Source organism: Stylophora pistillata, chromosome 10, assembly GCF_964205215.1.
Source record: "Stylophora pistillata chromosome 10, jaStyPist1.2, whole genome shotgun sequence".
Classification (NCBI taxonomy): Eukaryota; Metazoa; Cnidaria; class Anthozoa; order Scleractinia; family Pocilloporidae; genus Stylophora; species Stylophora pistillata.
In genome coordinates, this window is record NC_142528.1 from 24,631,376 (window position 1) to 24,646,045 (window position 14,670).

The 14,670-nt window shown below is 37.8% G+C and overlaps 3 protein-coding genes across 7 annotated transcripts in view; 2 read left to right on the plus strand and 1 right to left on the minus strand.

Annotated features, from left to right (window-relative positions):
* The first annotated feature begins 668 nt into the window (after nt 1-668).
* Nucleotides 669-4,182, plus strand: LOC148722358 (uncharacterized). Its single transcript, XM_088734640.1, has 2 exons — nt 669-2,487; nt 2,772-4,182. The coding sequence occupies exons 1-2, from the start codon at nt 2,142-2,144 to the stop codon at nt 2,810-2,812; spliced, it is 387 nt and encodes a 128-aa protein (XP_088590766.1). The 5' UTR covers nt 669-2,141; the 3' UTR covers nt 2,813-4,182.
* Nucleotides 4,183-4,329: 147 nt separating this feature from the next.
* Nucleotides 4,330-7,868, minus strand: LOC111321439 (UPF0193 protein EVG1). Its single transcript, XM_022924320.2, has 6 exons — nt 7,734-7,868; nt 7,588-7,650; nt 6,641-6,835; nt 5,781-5,927; nt 5,399-5,499; nt 4,330-4,714 (listed from the first exon to the last, which is right to left on the minus strand). The coding sequence occupies exons 1-6, from the start codon at nt 7,822-7,824 to the stop codon at nt 4,652-4,654; spliced, it is 660 nt and encodes a 219-aa protein (XP_022780055.2). The 5' UTR covers nt 7,825-7,868; the 3' UTR covers nt 4,330-4,651.
* Nucleotides 7,869-7,914: 46 nt separating this feature from the next.
* LOC111321437 (WD repeat-containing protein 90) overlaps nt 7,915-14,670 on the plus strand; it is a 29,928-nt gene continuing 23,172 nt past the window's right edge. For all 5 annotated transcript variants that reach the window (XR_015992107.1, XM_088734633.1, XM_088734634.1 and 2 more), the window contains exons 1-8: nt 7,915-8,036; nt 8,550-8,641; nt 10,243-10,564; nt 11,325-11,812; nt 12,720-12,938; nt 13,046-13,093; nt 13,367-13,435; nt 14,460-14,570. Coding sequence is in view for 4 of the 5 variants with exons in the window: in XM_088734633.1 (XP_088590759.1) it covers nt 8,027-8,036; nt 8,550-8,641; nt 10,243-10,564; nt 11,325-11,812; nt 12,720-12,938; nt 13,046-13,093; nt 13,367-13,435; nt 14,460-14,570 (1,359 nt within the window). In the remaining variant the exon portion in view is untranslated. The remainder of the gene's footprint in view (nt 8,037-8,549; nt 8,642-10,242; nt 10,565-11,324; nt 11,813-12,719; nt 12,939-13,045; nt 13,094-13,366; nt 13,436-14,459; nt 14,571-14,670) is intronic.

Consider the following 14,670-nt stretch of genomic DNA (forward strand, 5'->3'; position numbering starts at 1 on the left):
ATGCCGAATAGATGTGTTGTATGAGGAATGTATGAAGCGCGATACCCTCTTGCAAATTTCGCATGTTGCTACATCCTCCTACAACACACTTAGTCGGCATATTTTCGGACAATGTCGACTACAACCTTCCCAAACAAGTGAAAATGTGCGAAATGCAGACTTTCGTGTTCTCGATTTGACGTCACATTACCCGCTAGAGCCATTCCTCTTTAAGCTCGGTCGTGGGGCAAGATGGCGGCCGATTTTCTGTATTTTGACTGGGCACAGAAAATTGAGGATTTGAGCAAATAAAAAAAGTTTTGCACAGAAATACTCCAGAAAATACGCTTATTTCGTTAAGCGAACAAAAATTTTTGGGTTTAGGTGCACTTTAAACCTCCGTAATCTCTTTATTCCCATTATGTGTAACTAATACACCTTATTCCCAAATGGGGTAATTTAAATATTCTCTGGTTTTATTTAAATTAGCACTCATTGCCTCTTTTAAGAAAATCTATTCCTTTGAATTTCGAGATTGAGAATGGGGCAATAAGGGCTAACTCAAATACAAGTACAGGTATATTTAAATAGGCGCCACTTTTGGAATAGGGTGTATGGGAGTTTAAGATTTTTAGAATATATACCAAGGGCTGTTTTCATTGTCTTTTCCCTTTTTTTCACAGAATATGTCACAGTTGCAAAGGTGCAGAGATTTACTGGCTGACTTGACTAGGCAACTTACAGCTGTTGAAGAGAACATCAGCATTAATGCTCCTTCAAGCACTTCAAGCACTCCACGTGCCTTACCAGCAACTGTTGTGGATTCCAGGGTTGGACTGTCCACAGTACCCCTTGTAGTAACATGAAGTCCTGTAAAGGCAGCTGACCGGCAAGCGGCAGAGAAGAACCCGAGAGGAATTATCAAAAGCTTGTGTTCTCACCGCTCTGTGTAGTATTTGAGAATTCGTGTACCGAATATAACATGGTGTCAGGATACGAATACTAGCCAAAACCATTTTTCAAGCGGATCAACTGGACAAAGCAAGGGGAAACAAAAGACGAATCAACTTGTTGTGCCTCGCACGTGGTCTCAAACAAGATGGCGGAAGGCATGCCTTTCGTAAAACCATCAGAGCCCCTGGAGATTTCGACGGGAAATCCGGCCTTTTCGTGGGGAAAATGGAAACAGAAATTCGAAATCTACCTCAAGGCAACCGGAGCGTCGAAGAAACCGGACGAAATGAAGGTAGGACTGCTATTGAATCACATCGGTGAATCTTGCCTGGAAATCTACTCAAATTTTGTTTACTTACCCGAGCGTGACGATCCCGCGGGAGGAGAAGACAAACTCCCGGCCGAAAATCCTGACGATTATGCGACCGTCTTAGCAAAGTTCAACGAATACTTTCACAAACGAGACCCTCAACTCATGCTCCGAGAGAAATTTTGGCTTCACCTCACACGAGATTCGACATAAATTTAAACCTTTGATTCTTAAAATTGTCACTGATAAAGAAAGAGCCGCTGAGTGCAAGTTTCCCGCCAATTTCTATGAGCAAGCGGTAAGGGACAAACTTACCTTTTCCTGCAAGGAAGACAGCTACAAGCTCAAAATTTACGACGAGGGAGCAGCCCTTTCACTGGACAGGACTATTCAAATACTATCACTGAAGGAAGCTACGAAACGTGAGTTGCATGAGTAAAAAACCGCCGAGATCGAGAGTATCACAAAACGAGAGATAGCTCCTTACGGCGAAAACGGCGCTTATAAGGGAAGCAAGCAAGATTCTAAGAAGATACCCCTCCAGTCACGCGGCAAAAATTGCGGATACTGAAACCACCAGCACCGTCCAGGCAGGAGGAATTGTCCAGCTGCAATAACGAGATGCATCAAGTGCAACAAAATTGGACATTTTCCTGAAATATGCAGGAGTACACCTGTTAACTTGGTTAGTCAAGTTTCAGAAACTGAGGGTGATATTTGCCCCACATTTGTTGGAGGAGTTACGACGCCCAGTTCAACTTCCTTACCTCTAACAACCACCATAGAACCAGCCAGTATTCATCAAACCTCCACCTCTGACTCTGGTTGGTATGTCAAGCTTAAGGTTCAAGACCAGGAGCTAACATGGTGTATTGACACTGGTGCTCAAGTATCTGTAATGCCGAAGTCCCTTAACAAGGAATCGTATGGGCCATTATCAAAAGCAGACAGAGAGCTTGTTGGAGCAGATGTTCCCCTGAGGACCCTTGGATTTGTGCTTATGACTCTTGCCTTGCACAAAACCAGAGTCCAGGAAAGAGTATACATTGTCAAAGGGGCATCCAAACTGCTTCTCGTTATAGCCGCAATCCGCAGCTTTGGCCTTATTCATGAAATACCAGGAACCTACAGAGTCAATCCAGTCGAGCATACGCGGTCTCCTGATTTTCCACCTCGACTGGACGTAAAGGAGAACATTGTGAAGGAGTACCCGATGCTCTTTCAGGGCCTAGGCAAACTGGAAGGTGAGTACACTATTCGTCTGAAGGATGGGGTCACACCATTTTGTCTGACAGCCTCTGCAATCTGCCTCTCTGAGGCCTGAACGCAGCATTACAAAATGTGCTACAATCTTTGGCAGTGTCCATATTTTCTGTTTAGAGATGAGGTCTAATCAATGTGATTTTAATCATTCCTAAGGAAGTACCTTTCTTTAATTTCAAAATACCAAAACCAAATGTATTATTTTTGGCACAAATCCACCCTTCAGCTACCTTATCAACTTATGATTTCCGTCTATGTGCCATAGTGCCTGAGGGGAACACACATTGTACACTCGCCGTCGTATAGACTGCCTCCACCTTTGCAGAACACCAGTTGGAACAGTCCGAAGAAGTGACTGTCTAACTCTCTCTCTTTGAATTCGGTACCCCTTGCTCTTCAGATGACCTCTGAGCATTCTTAGGCCCAATCCTGGATGCTGTTGCTGTATGCTTTTCACCAGGACATCAAGTTCATGTTCGCCAATTACACAGTATGTCCCTGTGAGCAGAAAAAAAAATGGAATCGTATTAAAGAGTTGTATACCATTGATTAAAGGATTAGACCAAATTCGATGTATTGAATAAAACAAGCATTTCTGTAGGTTTATTCCCCAGAGCCTCGAGGTGAAGTCTGGTCTCCGACTGCATTTTAATAATGCATTGACTTCTGGCTACTTACCCTCGCGTTTTTCTCGGGGAGTGGTACGTATGGATTTGGTAAATCTAATTCTAACTAGACATAAAATTATGAACCACTGCATTAGCTTTATATTCAAAATGATACTCAAAATTCAGCTTTGTCCTCACCTGAAATGGTAATATCAAAGAGGGACATCCTTCTCTCTATTGTCCTTCTTGATCATGATACTCCTAACAACTCGCTTATTTGGGGAACGGTGAAGCCACTATCAACGAGATAGGACAGTTGTCCTTCCTTTATGTCGAAGGAAGGTCGTCCCGGACGACCGCTGTAAATTTTGGTTCCATTGCAATCATTTGATCGAACATCCATTTCGCGCTCTACATCCTTTAAACAGTCTACGGCCGATCTAAGGCCACGTGCAAACGAGTCAGGGAGTTCTGCGTCGTTTACGATTGACCTGTTCAAGTACTCTAAACGGACAACCAGACTATTGCAATCGTCAGAACCTTGTAAATTATCTAGCCTTTGTAGGGTATCCTGTAAAACGGTCAAAATCGTACTTTCTCGGCCAGCCATAATGAGTGCCTGAAAAGTGCAATTGCCCGGAGAGCAACAAATTTCACGCCCTTTTCACGAAAAAGACGGAGAGAGGCCTGAGACACATTCTCGTACCCAGACCAAACGGACGCTGAGTTTGGATGTTCAAAGTTTGAATGTCGAAACTTAGAACGTCGAGAGTGAATGTTCAAAGTACTGATTGAATGTCAATATTACCGAATGTAGGAATTGGATCGTCGAGACGCCGATCGAATGTCTGAAATGACGAAGTGAATGTTCGATTGACAAATTATATCTTTGAATTGCCGAATGGGACGTTTGAATCTTTGAATTGCCGAAATGAGTGTTTCAAGTGAAGAATTGAATGTTTGATTGACGAACTGGACGTTTAAATTGCCGAGTTGAATGTTTCAAGTGACGAATTGAATGTTTGACTTGACAAATTGAATGTTTGATTGACGAATTCGATGTTTGAAGTGATGAATTGAAAGTTTGAATTGAACAAGTAAATGTTTGAACGACAAGTTTGAATTTTGGCGGGGATGGATACCCATAGCTATTGCACCATGATTGCTTTTCCCTTCAGAAATAAGAACATATACTCAAAAACAATACCTTTCCAATTTCTTACACGTCTTTCTTTATTCAGTTTGTCTGATAGGAAAAATATTTTTTTATGTCTGTAAGAAGAGGTCAGTGTCAAAAATAATACCCCAATTTGGGCCATACCCATACTTACTGGCTTAAAAAAATATATTTCAATGTACTGATGGGAACATAGCAATTTTGCATGAATCCACAACCAGATATCAGACTTGTTTACTGTATGTTCTAGAAGCCGAAGCTGAATTTGTTCTGGTACATAAGTCATGAGAAATAATTTATTTTAAAATACAAACATGTTGCCACTCTTCACTATCTCAGCTGATGCCGCTGATGCTCTTGCTACTCGGCGAGATCAAGCTCTTTGCTTCTTTCTTTATCTATTAATTCAAGCTCCCTTATTTTCTGTAAGTAAAAGATTTAAAAAACAAAATAATACATAATTAAAATGTTGACACTGCCTGAAGGGATTTAAAATGCTGTAAATGTCACTACTGGCTAAAATACTCACTGGTAGGTAGCTTTTAGAGGCTCTGTTATCTTGGACATTTTTGGTGTAAGAATATTTAATCCATACATACTGAGATTTACACAGCGAAGTATTATTGTTAGTGTCTCTGATTGGATGAACTATGTATTTTCATAGTTGTTTGCTTCCAATCTTTGAATGTATCACTCAGTAAGAAAAAATCACAGTGTGTATGAAATAAAAACATACCATGGGAAGTGCTTATTCACTTGCTGCAATGCATAAAAAAAACTTACTCATTTACTGTGCTCTCCTGTTTGTTTTTTTTTTTTTATGCATTGCAACTTGTGAATTAAAATCATTTGTGGGTACTTTGAATGGACTAATCCCTATTTCTTAAAAGATGCACACAGAATTGTTCTTGATCTATGTTCAAAACATGATTAAGCTATGCAGAGAGTTTTCCTGCTTAAATGTGTTCAGTTTTGCCCCTTAACAAGATAGAACGGCATGAACTATAATTACTGGTCTAATATACACCTTTATTGGTAGGATTAGAAGCAATCACTATTTGAACCCTCCCCAGGTGTTTAATTCATTCCATTCACTCAATAATTTACCTGTGATATCTCTGTCATTATTATGGTTCTGTATTTTTTTCCTTCTCCAAGAGTCTCCATCTCATCTAGAAAACTTCTGCGCTCCTCTATTTCCTGAAGAACTGCACCAAGAAAAATCAACAAATTATTAAAGGAGTGTTAATGAACTACAGTCCAAACATCTGATGTATCAGAGGGTGAGATTTTGGAAAAAAATTGTGGTGATTGAAGTCATTAGAATTTAAAAGCAACAAACTCACATGTGAAGCAACCTTTTACAACAATGTCAACTCTCAAAATTACTTTGAATATAAGAATAGACAACTAAAAGGAGTCCAAGAAAGCTGTTATATTGTTTGTTTTTATTTTAGTCAACATCTACCAACATTCAGGGTGTGCTTACTCTCATCAAATCTATCAACTTCTTTTTCTGGTTTCATTTCTTTGGCTGGTCGTCTTCTCTGTGTTGGAACATCTTCTATGTCCTTCCCATGCTCACCATATGCCATCACATTCTGAAGTCTTCTTTTATCTTTCTCTGAAATCAATTCTAGAAAGTAACAAATCATCATTTTTTTAATTGGATCTGGAATAAATGGTTGAGTTCTCCCATGAATTTCAAGTTTAGGTTGGGTCAGCTACTTTCACATCAGACTTGAGGGAACTTACCCAACCCTTATTTTCTGACAAACGTTAGCTGAAAATTTATCCCTAAAGAACAGATGTGTTTACATAAATTAAAGAAAATTGGTCGCTGGTTGGGACAGAAGCCCACAGAGAAGCTCCTTGTTTGGTGTCTTGTATGTGGCTTTTGATAGTGTATTCGCTCCGTCGAAGGGCTAACGCTCGAAATGTCAGCTTTTGCAATCGTTACGGTGGCCAATTTACCACTTCAACTTTGTTGATATATCCAAATTATTTTGTTACTCCCACCGACGCTTCCCCAAACAGTTTCTTTCAAAACTATCAGCCTTTATTCATTTGATAATGTAGTCTGATCAACCGGGTGAGTGTAGTCATAAGCAGGACTGTTGTTGGTAGTGGTGAATGACATTTCAACAACCTGAGCAGAAGTCATCAGCAGAGTCAGTGAGGGACTGTTGCTCCTCTTAATCTCCTTATCCATACATTACCATTGGCTTTGCTAGTGATAAGAAACCTAGAGAGCCTGCTCAGAAGTATGGTAAGGTAAACAAGTCTCCTTTAACAAAAAAAACAACAACAAAAAAAAACAGTCATGAACCAAGAGCAAATTGAACATACTTCCTGGAGCTGGTCGATAAATTTCCTGTGGTTCCACATTCTTTTGTATATCAATTGTCTCCTTTGTCTTCTTTCCTCCTGAAAGGTGTCTTGCATTCATCACTTTGGGTAATGGTTTCTTGGGTGAGCTTGTGGGCTGTACTCTCTCATTTCTACTTGTTGTTGGATTACAGGCAACAGGCAGAGATTGACCCTCTAGAAAATTACAACAATATGGTGGTTAGTTATTAAAATTTTAAAGGACCCTTGGCAAATCCATTGATGAAATGAAACATTAAACCACCATGACCTGATTTGAAACTCTCTCCTTTAACTGGTATACATTTATTTTTGACTTGAGTCAGGAGAATTCAAGGTGAATAATTCACGATCAGGTACTATGAAGTCATTGTCATATAATATGTGGGTAACTGTGTGGTTCCTTAACTCTTTACACTAGAGTTGTCAATACTAATATCAGTATGCATATTCTCCATATTGTTCTCTATACATTTCCTATAGTATGGAAAAGGATTTTGTTTCACAAACAAGAATTTTTCTGGTCAATGATCATTTCCTTTATTCTCATGACCTTAACGTTTGACTCAGTGGTGACACTATAAAGAGAAATTAGATCTTAGTCTCTCGACGGGTTCAAGGATTAACATGAATTCCTCTAGCTGACCAGCTTGTATTCAATCATCACCTGTATATTGTGTTCACAATGAAATGATGTTAATCGCATCTGGGAGCGAAAAAAGTTGAACATGTTGCTAAAAATACCGTCATTAAAAGACAAGTACCTACAGAAAATTACTACACATCTACGTTAGGTTTTAAAAGTAAAATGCAGAAGAAAATCTTGAAAGCATCGGATAGGATATGTTGATCAAATACGACTTGTATTCATAATTGAAACGAAACCCATAGTCATTTAAAGGAGGAAAATACTTAGAAACAAAACTCACTTTTCATGCTGTCTTGTAACTGTCTCCGTTGAAAGTTTGTCAACTTCGATTCTTCCATCATAACTGTCAAAGAAAAGTCTCGGTCATAAAATGACAACAGAAGTTTTAAAATCTTTGAGGAGCTTCTCTGATATATACAGTATTACCTTTTAGCAGATTTTGAGTCTCCTTGCTTACTGGAGCTGACTGTGATGACCACAAACCACCTTTAGCAACTGGTTGTCTGTTCGACGCCATGTTTGTTTCTGCTGTTACCAAGTGAGCCCGCAGGCATTGTTGATTAGCGGTGTATGATTTTCGTCACGCGTATAATCTTGACTTTGAAAATATGGCGCGAACCTCCACGAAACTTTGGAAGAATTTACACAAGCCTTTTTGAATCCTCGAGGGTAAAGAAAATGAATAAAACTGAGGAAGGGACTTAAGAAGGAAATTGAAGATGTCGAAATGTAAGTTACCCTGGTTGCTTTGCTTTTATTGAGCTTGAATAACTGAATTAAACTTGATTAATTTAATTTATAATTTTAATTTTTATTGGCGTGTAGCCAGTTTTATTCTAGTTTGTTCAACGAAAGTGTAGAAAGTTTCTGAAAAATATTATATTCAGTTCAGGGTAATTTTTGGCTTGCACTTAATGTCAGGTTTGATACGAGAGTGAGTCATATAATAGATATTCAACTGTGTACGTATCCAGCCGCAGTTTTTAACACATGTGCGATTATAATAATTTTATAAAGTAAATGTGAAACTTTACACGCTCTGATTGCCATTGTTCTACAGAACCAATAGAATGCCTTTCCTATTGCTACTGCGACAACTAGTGTTATTATCCATGTAAGATAAGTAACAACATAGCAAACGATCAGAGATTTGATCCTCGGACCTTCAGTTAAATACTTCTTTGCTCAACCACTGGAATCAGGTAAATCTAAAAATTTTGTATTCTCATATTCTATTCTTAGTTTGGCAACATCCAAATGTGAATCTGTTTAAACATTTTAACATTGGAGAATGGAAGAAATGCTCCAAGGAAGGAGAGGTCTCAACTATTATGGTAAGCCAAACATGAATAGAATAATATGTTAAAATTATTCGCTAAAGGCGAGGTGAATATTGTTGAATAATCCCCTTGACTTCGTCTCGGGGATTAATCAACGATATTCACCGAACCCAAGGTGAATAATTGTTTTAGTATAATTTCAGAGCTGAACAACAGAGAAATTTCTAAAATCATAACATTTTAATAACATTTATTAACATTTTATTTTAACATTTTATGTAAACCGCATTGACCGATTTATATAGCGTCATACAAGGAACCACTTGACCAATCAGATAGCTGGAAACTCTTTGCTCAGCTCTGAAATTATACTAACTACAGATAGAAGTAACTCTCTTTTTTCTTGTACTTCCTTTTTCTTCAAGAAATGGAATTGTCATCTGATTTCTCTGAATGCAAGCTTAATATTTGTATCAGAGAACACCAATGGTTTTTGTTTAATTTGAAACTCCATCAAAAATGCCCTTCATTAAACTCTTTTAATTGGAGTTACAGATAATAGTAATAGCAATATTTCAATGTAGTTTGTCTGTTTAAGCGTACATTCATGTTAAAGGTTACCAGGACTCAAGGCTAATAGTAGCCAACAAGCCACAGTCTAGTGAAATTTCAGTTTTGGATGGTAGATTTTGTACTTTCACCAACCAATGGGGTTAGTGACAGTCGTGAAGGAATGGAGTACTAGTCTTCTAGATAGAAACAAAATTGAGAATTATTCTGATTAAGTAATTAAAAGCTAATGAGAGAATAGAAACTAATGAATGGAGAAACTGTGAGCAGATTAACTGGAATTAAAAAGAAATGTCCAAAAACAACCACTCCCATAAAACAATGTGACAGAGTCACTTAGGCTTATTTTCTACTTTAAACATGTTTGTTTTCTACTTTAAACATGTTTGTTTGATCTGTTTATTTTATTTTCTGGAATTTTAGTGATTTGTCAGTAATTTTAGTAATGAGTTAATTGTGTTAGTAATGTGTTAATTGTGTTAGTAATGTGTTAATTGTGTTAGTAATGTGTTAATTGTGTTAGTAATGTGTTAATTGTGTTAGTAATGTGTTAATTGTATTATTCCAGTACCTACCCTTGTCCTGTTGTGTAAGAGTAAACACCGGTTTCCCTTATGTAATTCCTGTTTTGTTGACCACTCCTAACCCAAATTTGGTTTTAAGTTATTTTTACCTTTTCCTGTATTTTACTATAAGTTACAACCATTTGCTCAATAAGTTCAGTTGATTTGTTGCCTTCCTGAGAGTGTCCTTAAAACGGATTCCGAGATATACTAGCTTTTGTGTCACTCATTCCCGTTTTTTTGTACGGTTGCATTTATTTTCTGTGTAATAAACTTGTAAATCTTCCCTCGGATCTTTTGTTCTTTCATCGACCGTTTTGGCCGTCTTACAACAAGGTGGTGAAAATGTGCATGAAAAACACTTGCCAGAACAAATTTAGTTTTGACTAGTAAAATAAGACTTGTTTACTAGCCATAATTTAGGCTAATAAGTTAGTCTAATAAGTTTATCCAGAGGCCTGGGTACCATGGAAGTTCTTATCTGCTGATGTGAAATTATAATGCCTTTTGTTCCTTATTTAGGACAAACAGGTGAAAGGCACAGTTTACAGAATCACTGGATCGATTCCTGCCAGTAACTTCATTCAGTTCCCTCGCACCAGCACTCAGTCACTGGGGTTGACTGGTAGATATCTGTACTGTCTATTCCGACCGATTGCTGGAAAGTATTTCGTAGTCCATGTGGATTTAGCAACAGATGATGGGCTTACCATTAGGATTTCCTTCTCAAATATGTTCAAAGAGTTTAAGTCCACTTCAACATGGCTGCAGTTTCCATTTGTCTCCAGCCCTCCGCCTGGTTCAGTGGATGAAGTCACCCTCAGTGAGACAGGCACTATAACAAGTAAGGATTGTGTTAGGATCAGTTAGTATACAGGTGTAAATAAATGTGAGCAGACACAACCTTTTATTATTATAGTTCTTAAGGAGCTGTCATACTGGATTGGTGGGCAAGTGGAATATTAATGCTATTATGTGGTTACCATCCACAAGCTGATAAAGGTCAATGAATGGACGTATCATATTTTGAAAAGCTGACACTCCGAACTTTAGCCCTTAATTGGAACAAATAGGTGAATGGTGGGTTTTGTATGTGTTGACGTAGTTGAGAATGGAGTTATGCTATTGCATTACACAGGGTAAACTATGATACATGAATTAAATAATGCTTATTACTTAATTTTTGAAAAGAGAACCATTTTGTTTATTGGAAAAGAAGCCTATAGGTGAAGATTTGAAAGATACATTTTTGTCCTTTTAATTAGTAAAAGGTAGAATGATTTTTTTCAGTTTTCCAGCCTTTGTCAACATAATTAAAGATGCATGATACCCAAGTGTTCAGACTTGTTAGTGTTTGGTTTTCATAAACATTTGAGAGTTTGAGTAATTTATTTAAGTGAATGCATGATAATGATATATTACTTGATATATATCTGCATATATATGAACTTCATATGCATTCATTATATTTGATATATATCATTCAATAATTATAACATTTGGACTAATAAAATGTGGATGGAATTAAAAACTAAAAGAGTTTTTATATGTAGTATATTTCTTGACTATGCTTTTCATTTCTCCTGTTTGCATTTCTTTATCAGGTCTTGTGGGCACCACATCTCAAACGACCCGCTGGACTGTTCTGGTGCTAGATTTTCGATACATCCTGTCTGTTTACTTGAATCGCCAGTATTCTTACATGAAAAACATTCACTTGTGTGCCAACATGTTTCTCAAAGGACTTTTTACTAGTGACATAGATTATGCACCTGGTATATCTGCTTTTGAAGCCAGAAAACTAGGCTTGTTAGATAAAGGAATTAGTCCTTTGCCAAGGGAAATGGCATTTCCTTTAGCCAAGGGAGCAGATTGGCACCAGTTATTTGACTATATCAAGTTCCCTCCTGATTCCAAAATTGCAAAATTTGGAATCATGGCAAATATGAAGTCAACATTACAGCATGCTAATGACAAGCAACCTCCCACCATGAGGGAAGAAAGACCAACCGGAGTGAATCATGTCAGTCAAGTTGGTTCACGGACAAAACTTTCCCAAGAAACATCTCAGTATTTAGGGGGTGAAGCAAAGGTATGCCAAGGGAAATGGCTTGTGTACAACAAGTGTACAATATAAGCATTTAGTGAATGGCTCCGAGCGAAACAAAACTTGCTGTTTCACATGGGCCAATCAGTAATTGTTTTTTTAAACCTAGCTCCCAACTCAAAATATATGCATTATTGACCAAGCCTGAGGTCAAGATGCCTGGATATTGGTTGAGTTCTTTTATGCATTACGTGGACCAAGACAAAGTTGAGGTCCATCAAAATGCAAAAAAAACAAAACAAAAAGGATGAGGGTAATACCCAGCCATCTTGACAGAATAAACTTGGTCACTATTGGATTTACTATTACTGAAGCAGAAAGATTTCGCTTTATTACTAACGAAGAATGACTTGTTTATCTTGAGAGCCAGGAAAGAAAAGCCGCCTGTGTTTGTTGCACGATAAACCCACAAGAGTCTTTTATATTTTCCTTGTTCTCGCTTTCTTCTGCCCTTTTTGCAACTCCATTGCCAACTTTGTCCAAAAATTGATAAACTTTGTAAGTCCACTACATGCAATTTTTTTTTTCTTGTGCTAGATTGAAGCGAACAATCCAGAGCATGTGAGGTTGGCCCATCTTGCCCTTTTGGCCAATCAGAATACATGATTTGCTTCATATTGCTCATGGGCACTGCCAGCAATATGATAAGACAAATTATTTTCTTTTGAGAGTTCTAACCCATGGCACACAACACAGTCTTCTCCAATCCAAAACTCATTTGAGTTGGGGAGTAAATTAAAATTTATTCACTGAGGCTGATAAGAAATTTACTATTATAATAGTATTCATCTCATCATCAGACTGACATTAAAACTTTGTCATTAATTTTTAGAACAATGAATAATTTCAGTAAATGATAATTTTTTTCCCCACCAACTGTATATTTTTACAGACACGCCAAGCAGTAGCCTCAAGAATAGCATTAGTGGACAGACTTAAACCACACAAGCAGCACCCAATAAAGCCCAAACACATTGTTCCTACTGCCCTACCAGCAGCAGTAGGGATCCAAGGTGCACAGGCGGCAGATCCAAATTTTGGAGAAGTACATGTCTATGCACATCCAAATAAATCTGTCAGTAATCTTCAACAACGGAAAAAACAAGAGAAGGTACAACAGATAAACTTTGTATCATTAGAACTATGCAATTTATTTTCTTAAACTGGCTATCTCTGATCCTTTTTTTTTTTTTTTTTTACATTTGATTCTGATTTTAGTTGGAAAGAGTGGAAATACCAAAGGCCTCTAAGGCAGGAAACTTCACGGTGAGAAAGACTACGTCATTTGAATTATTAAAAAACAAATTAGCCCTTTACACATATACTCTAAGATCAGTTTGCAAGCTCTCCATACTGTTCTCTATACATTACCTATTATTCTATTGTTGTACTGAAGAGTCTTGCCGCAGTTATCCTTTACACTAAAGTCCAATAATATATAACAGTTAGCTTAAGAATGCTTTTATCTCACCCTTAGTTCAAAGAGACTACTTCTCCTTCATGAAACTTCTTTTTATAACTCAATTATTTTCTTTTCAGGCTCTCAAACCAGATCCCATTCTGTCTCTGAAAAGAGTTGTGGGGTTTGGAGGTGGTACCTACTGTGAGGTGCGTGCTGTGCTTAACCAAATATTTTCTGTTTGTCTGGCCATGTGGCTAGTGTACATAGTGCCCTATGGATCTAGTGATCTGGTGGGATTGTTCAATAGGGGGTAAAGGTATCCAATGGATAAAGGGGGCAAGTTTCCAAAGAAACTGTGAACAAAATGTTCTGCTCTGTTAGATTGAGATTTAACCTCAGGTTAGCTCAATTGGTTAGAGCGCCGGATTGTGTTGTGCGGGAGGTCGAGGGTTCGAGCCCCGGCCAGACCAATACTCATGGTCTTAAAATAACTGAGGAGAATTTGCTACCTTTCTATATTATCAAGAAATGGATAGATATACTAGTCTTCTCGGATAAAGATGAATAAACTGTAGGTCCCGTCTCCTGCATGGTTAGGGATAGGAGACGTTAATTTCCCACACGAGATTTCTGTGTGATGGATGTCCTCTCCTGGGGTGGGATGGGTGGGTTTACTGGGCCCGCACTAATTGGTGCAAGCTGTTGCGGTGTCCCTGCCTGTTGGCGAAGCTAATAAACTATAAACTGATAGTATTATCCACCCTTTGAACAGCCTGGGTCTGTGCTCAAGCTATTCCCAGCTCATAGTGCTGTGAAAGTTGATGAGAAACTCAACTCTCACCAGACTTCTCTTCACCCAGGGGTGTAAATGGGTTGTGGTGAACTGTAAGCCTGAAGGAAACTTGCTAGAATGCTATGCTTGTCTTTCAAAGGAGGGAATCAAGAACAATTTCAGGCAATGTAGGTTGGACAGCTGACCATTATATATTTCACATATGCAGTATTGCATCAATAATATTAATGTAGACGTTATCTTATCTTTATACATAAGTCTTATTTTATACTATAATTATTACAACTATTGTTTATGCATCTTTTTATTTTATACACGACCCCACAAACTGCACAGCTTCAATACCCATTGTGTCTAAATAAAGGTTTTACTTACTTACTTACTAATGCCAAATTAAAAAAAATTATGACTTGTTAGAATTTTTTTTTTTATTCAAGGCTTTGTGGACAAAGAATGGTTCTTGTATAGTGTACCCGTGTCATGCAATCATTGTCACAACAGATGTGTCATCTGGACAGCAACAGTTTTTCATGGGTCACACAGACAAGGTAATTGTCAGTATATCAGTAAGAATAAGTGTACTAAACCTGTGAATATTTTTAGAAAACTTTGAAAACTTTTGAAATCTTTTTTGAAGTCAAAGATGCA

Bases quoted from the DNA above. Each gene is read 5' to 3' on its own strand.
- LOC148722358 (XM_088734640.1), top strand. From the start codon at position 2,142: ATGCCGAAGTCCCTTAACAAGGAATCGTATGGGCCATTATCAAAAGCA. The intron at 2,488-2,771 runs GTGAGTACACTA...TATGTGCCATAG, and splicing joins GGGCCTAGGCAAACTGGAAG to TGCCTGAGGGGAACACACAT.
- LOC111321439 (XM_022924320.2), bottom strand. From the start codon at position 7,824: ATGGCGTCGAACAGACAACCAGTTGCTAAAGGTGGTTTGTGGTCATCA. The intron at 7,651-7,733 runs GTAATACTGTAT...TTTCTTTGACAG, and splicing joins GACTCAAAATCTGCTAAAAG to TTATGATGGAAGAATCGAAG. The intron at 6,836-7,587 runs GTGAGTTTTGTT...GTAATTTTCTAG, and splicing joins GTTACAAGACAGCATGAAAA to AGGGTCAATCTCTGCCTGTT.